At 36.3% G+C, this 6149-nt stretch overlaps 1 protein-coding gene across 3 annotated transcripts in view; it reads right to left on the bottom strand.

Annotated features, from left to right (window-relative positions):
- LOC110026574 (ribulose-1,5 bisphosphate carboxylase/oxygenase large subunit N-methyltransferase, chloroplastic) overlaps positions 1-6079 on the bottom strand; it is a 61602-nt gene extending 55523 nt beyond the window's left edge. Inside the window, exons 1-2 of one of the 3 annotated variants that reach the window (XM_020727554.1) lie at positions 5771-6079; positions 5551-5652 (exon numbers count right to left, since the gene is read on the bottom strand). In XM_020727554.1, coding sequence (XP_020583213.1) covers positions 5551-5652; positions 5771-5806 — 138 coding nt within the window. In that variant the 5' untranslated portion in view covers positions 5807-6079. Of the gene's footprint in view, positions 1-5550; positions 5653-5770 lie in introns of those variants that run through there. The other 2 variants (XM_020727555.1, XM_020727556.1) reach the window with 2 other exon arrangements.
- Positions 6080-6149: the final 70 nt, after the last annotated feature.

Below are 6149 nucleotides of genomic sequence, written 5' to 3'. Positions count from 1 at the left end.
ATCGCGGAAATTGCAGCTTTGATACCATGATAACTTAACAGAGCAAAATTTGCAAGAGAGACTGAAAGGAAAAAAAAATAGAATGGCCTTCACCTTAGCCCTGAGACGGGGAACTATTATATACAGCATAAAAGAGCATAAAATCATTATAGAATCAAAACCAACTATACTTCTAAGGTTATGATGAATAGAGAGTTAAAACGACACAAATGATTCCAGCTATACTAAAGTAGAAAATGAGAGTGTAGCAGAATGGACAATGTAGGAAATTATTACTTTAATAGATTTGATGTGATGGTAGTAAATTGCATCTTCATCCACTTCATCACTATCGTTATTTATCATGTTGGGTTCTACTTAATCGCTAGATTAGCAAATAACTCATTCAACCATGCTTTTTTAGCATTTTTTCTTTCTAGTATTTAGAAATGAATCTAAGACAACAAGAGGTTGCTTCATTCCTTGATATCCACTTTTCGTTTGTACCATGCACAAAAAATGAGTACTCTAATAACACCTTAATCCACAATCAACCTCAACATTATTGCAAAAACTTATAAATGAAAGGTTATAATGATTAGGAAGGTTGTAAATGTAAGATATCTAGGGACAGAAACTCTAAGGATCTATAAATCAAAATAAAACTACCTCTAGCATCATTTCTCTCTGTAAAAAGCTTTGTCCTCCCTAATTTCTTTCTTTCCTGCAGTAAATAGCAAGAAAGTTATCTACTTTGGACTCCTGGCTAGATTGCAACAACTCCAGTTTGTCTTTGCTCTCCCGTTAACAAAGAGCAGTTGGTTTGCTGTTTTTGCCAACTCTATTTTGCTGAAACAGCACAAAAGGACTGTTTTTAGGTGCTGGATGGCAACCTCGTTGTTGAAAATGCCTTCTGGATTTGTCAAAACACCGGCAGGAGTGTTGTTTACCTTCTCTGATTTGCTGGAGAAAGCCAAGAGGCTCATTGTTTTCACACATGGACAGCTGAAGGCAGTAAAAAATAGCATGTTCCCTCCCTATAGTAGGTCGCGATCAGTCTAGAAGGGTTGCAGGGAAGGTGGCAGCAAGACTCCAGCAGTCTCTGGTGGCTTCAGTTTGCTGCAACAGCAGCATAAAGAGACATTGTGAGGACTGCAGGTTGTGGTAGAGGGAATAATTGGCGGTTGCTAGTCCTTGTAAGGACATGGCAACCAGGAGATTGGAGAGAAAGAAAAATCAGGTAGAATTGGAATAAATTTTATTACAAATATTTTGCTTATTTACAGGCAATTAAAATAAGGATGAGTTATCATCCAATCCCAAAGAAACTGCATAAAAAACATCCAAATCTACAAAAAATAAACTATTTTAGTTCAATTTTGAAGGATAATTCCAACAGATTTTTATTCTAATCAAAATTTTAAAAAAAAATTAACTTACCCAAAACAACTTCTTCTACAATAAATTGGATTTTGATCTAACAATCCAAACTTCTTACGTGCACCTGATCATCATACCTTCGATATAAACTATCCATCTTTGCTAATGAACTCATGATGATGTTTCATCGATCAACGGTGTCATCTAAGGAACACCAACTTCATCAGTCTCCATTAAGAATCACAGTCAACAACCACAAATAACTGGTTCTCTAGATCCATTCACAATATGATTCACAAAACATAAGAAAAAACACATCCCATAAACTTCTTCAAAGTGGATGATATGAATGAGATCCTCTTAATGATGTGATCCCTGCATTAGCTTACCGATAAAGAAACTAATAATTATAGGACTTCTGAAGGCGTCGGAACTCTACAACATTTTTGTTATTGGGCTCGTTCTCCTTAGCTATGAACTTAAGGTTACAATAAGTTTTAATTTATTTTGAAAACAATGAATTTACAATTCATCCCTCCCCTTCCAGGAAGCAAGCATGAGAGCCAATACATTCTTGTTGGATCCTTAGACTGCCAGATGGGAATAAATGGTAGACTAGCACATAACCATGTAAGATGATTTATGCTCATCACTCAAAGTTAAATGTTTTTGGTTAATAGAAGTTGCCTTTGCCTTCGCACAGCCTGTGAGGAGAGTTTTCTAGAACAAAAACTAGACTATAAATTTTGTATGATTTGTTGAACAGTAATACGGGATACTTGAACAAGAAAGCTGAAACCAAATAAGAATGCTAGATATTACTTGAATAACAGAAAAGGTAAATTTAAGATCTATCATTACATAAAGGAAGTGAAAGAGGAGGATAAATGAGGAGAAGCTAAAGTAAAATACATCAATTTGTCATAAAACTTCAAAAGGAGAGCAAAGAACCAGTCTGCTCCATCACACAGGGGAAAAATTTTTAACATAAAATCATTTGGAGTAGGCCAAAGATGGGTTAGGCCAAGATGTTCATGAACAAGGTATTCCAATATATAATAGTTAAAAGTGCAATCTTAACATAAGAAGATGGGGACAATTACACAACAATAAGTTCATGAACATTAAATTGCAAGTCGCATTCTGAAAATAACTGCTTTATTGCACAACACTTTTATGAGAAACCCATTAAGTAGAATGAAGTTGAACCATTAAAATTCGAGGCCCTTTTTGGTATAATGGTTCAGATTATATTGGAAATTCCTATGTTAAGAGAAATTCATATCAGAGCCTAATTTGAATGGATTGCCTCTTTGGAATTGGCACCAAAAGAACAAAATTTTGAGGTCAATGGGCAAAATGGATATAAATCATATCAAAGTAATATCCAAACTGGGAGCTGGGAACCAAATGCATGACATAGTGATGTGCCAAATAACCCATTTTGAAACAATGCGCTAAATGATGAAAGCCACCTCTTAACTTGTAATGCCCGCCTCTAGAATCTTTATCTCCTTGGTGAATGATATAGGGCTATATGTAAGGAGATTGATGAGGACTTAAGTTTCTTTAATGGTGGACATTATGAAGCCTCTTAAGCAGAATAAAGATGAGTCCATAAACATTGAAGGTCCTTCTGATGTTTCCATTGAAATTTTATTAAAAATTTTGAAATTATGCATGCTTCTAAGGAAGCATTTCATGTTATGGATAATTACCTAGGAAGTTACGCCAAATGGGACAAAACAAAGAGAACATTAGGCCAACACAGACAATATCTCAATGCCTCAAAGTTAAGGCTATTACAAACGTATCCAAAAAAAAAAAAAAAAAAAACAGAAGTCTAAAGAGAATGGGGAGTCCACCTACCAAACACTCATTTTATTGCTATTACAAACGTATCCAAAAAAAAAAACAGAAGTCTAAAGAGAATGGGGAGTAATTGTCCAGCTTGAGATCTGAACAAGGAACAATCACTGCAGGCTTCTAGGGTGGCTATCTTCTAAGATAAAAGAGGGGCAAGAATGAACCAAATCCCACATCAGAAAAGGTAGAAAAGTGATTCCTTTTAGTGTAGCAAGAAGAGTTTCTTTAGGAACTAGAATTAAGCAGTAATGTGGGATGGGTGACATCCTAGGAAGCCACATCAAGAAGAATAAATTTGTGGGCAATAGATTGGACAAGCTAGGCCAAATAGTTTGACACCTCACATTCTGTAGTTAGCATTGTTAAAATTGGCATCATGCTAAATCTCCTCTAGCATAATGTGCGGTTTGGAGCAAACTAAGCTAAAGGTGGTGGACCTGTGACAGCTTGAATTTGAAGAGGGTGGTCCAAATTCCAAAGAAAACAGGAAGCGGGTCGATGGGATAGAGGCTTCAACAAGGAGCAACTCATGATGAGTTTCTAAAAGAGCGAACATTATAAAGGGACACAAAGTGGTTGATCTATATAAGAGTTAGTTCCTAGCATGTCAGGTGCTTTCTAGCAATGGCAGGTGGAGTGATGCGAGAGCACCCCAAGTGATGTAAGAATGCAAGGACAGGATCCCATCATCTCCCGCGTACAGGGATCATGCGAGGAGTAGAATTCCCACACCTCAAGGAATTTAAAGGAAATTTTCAAGCTATGTGGCCACCGATCCTTTTGGGCCATGTTTTTATTTTTTTATTGAATTAAAATTAGGTTTAATTTTGTTTGGGACTATATGTTGCTATTTCTTGATTTTGGGACTTTTGCTTTGATTGATATTATTTGGAGACTTTTCTCCATATTTCTCCTATTTTTAGAGTTGTAACCTATTTATCTTCAATTGTTTAATATGTATCTTGAAGAAAATAAGTGATGGATCCTCTTCGAAAATCATTCCTCTTCGATATCGTGATCGTGATGTGTTCCCTGCTGATTTAACTTGGACATGAGCTGAACTCTTTTTTTCCATCTCCAACTTTTTTTCCCCTCAAATCCTTAATTATTGTCATTCTACTACTTCCCCAATAAACACTTCAATTCGTAAATGCCTTCTAGGAATCCTAGATTGGTGTCATAAATTTTCTTTAGGAACTCCATAGTTAAGTGTGTTTATGGAGGAGCACTTGCAAGATGGGTGACCTCCATAGAAGTTGAACAAAGAAGTATAAAAGTGTGAGGTTTAGCTTTATATGGGATAGGTTGGGATAAGAAGACAATACGTCGCATAATATGAGATGGGTTGTTAAACTCTAAGCCAAAATTTCCCCAGTTATTTTAAGGTTTACTAAGAATATGAACCCTCTAGATAAGGGTTGGGGAAGACAACATAGATTGATTATTAACTTATGCAACCCTAATTACCAACACATGAGTAAAGTTATCGAGTCTACCATCATGCCCCATCAAGCATGCCAAGGTGAAAATGTATTGATACCTTTTGAAAGGCTAAATGACAACCAATGACTAGAACCTTACAATTAGTCTAAGAATCTAGAAAAATGTGCACTTATGTTAACTCTCTTGATGATAGCCACTATAAGCAAGTTTTTATATATTCAAACGCTTCAATGCTAAGGTTAGCAATAGTACATATCATTGAAATTAGCATTTGATAAGCTTCATCTCAGAAGCATCAGGGTTTTATCACATGAATTCAAAACATCTACAAATTGCATTCACTAGATTATGATTCATGACAAAATTCGGCAATGCAGTACAAATTATTAAATATAGTAAAAACTAAAGCAATAAAAGAAAGTGAGGTAGCACAAAGCATCAGAAGTATAAGTTCAAGTCAGTGTCCAAGGAAAATTTTGGATGAGGGTAACTGAGGTGAGCAGGACACGTTTTGAATTGCATATTTTTACATATCTAACGCCTATGTATTTACATATCTAACACCTAAACTTTAATTTTTACATTTTTACCTCCCAAATATTGTTTCAAATCACATCAAGAGTACCACCATTTCAACTTTTAAAAAGTGAAACACGCCTTCTTCATGTAAAGGTAATGTGGTAAAAATCTTAAATCCTCAGCTAAATTTAGCAAGGATATCTAGAGCAAAAAAATTTTCCCTGATTGCATTCGCCTAGAATCATGAAAGAAAAGTTACCTCGTTGACCATTTTTAGTTCCCGCACAAGCATAAATAAGAGGCAGAAAATGCTTGCAAAAACAAAAGAAGCATCTTTATTCTGTAGTCTGCATCCAGTTTTACCTTCTTCTCTAAGAACAAGGGATCCTTCTCGTCCAGAGAAGGGAGGCACAGAGTAAGCACGCAATTTCTCTGGCCTTGCACGTTGCAATCTATATGAATCTCCTGTGAGCGATTGAATTGAACGGAGAGCCATTTAAGAATTTACTACAGGAAATTATAATATATCTTGATCAAGTGGAGTGGCCTATGTAGAAGGGAAGGGCTCTTTTTAGGGTTTTACCTGATTTTGCTGGCATTTGGCTTGAGGGGTTTCCATTTGCGCCACTAGGAACTAAGCCTGCTGTTGCGTCCTTATGAAAGGAAGGGCTTTTTACGTCCATGGCAACACCGCAAACATCTTTATTTATATTTTATGTAGCTTCCACTCCAAAACTTAATTTTAAGAAATCAATACATCCGTTAATTTCTGTCTCCAACATCTTCTCCCTTCGACAAGTCCCAGCCGCACTTCTCTTGTTCAGAGCGGAATCCCCTTGCTACTCTCGCAGCACTCCATTCCCACTTTTTCTCCTGAGAACACCGGATCTTCCACTCCTCTCCCGCTTTACTCACACATGGGCTAACCCAAGAGAAAATATTAGGTCAGGATCCACATTCCC

Source organism: Phalaenopsis equestris, unplaced genomic scaffold (assembly GCF_001263595.1).
Source record: "Phalaenopsis equestris unplaced genomic scaffold, ASM126359v1 Scaffold000380, whole genome shotgun sequence".
NCBI lineage: Eukaryota > Viridiplantae > Streptophyta > Magnoliopsida > Asparagales > Orchidaceae > Phalaenopsis > Phalaenopsis equestris.
The sequence above is the reverse complement of the archived record's forward strand: the minus strand, read 5'-3'. Positions and strand labels throughout refer to the sequence as shown.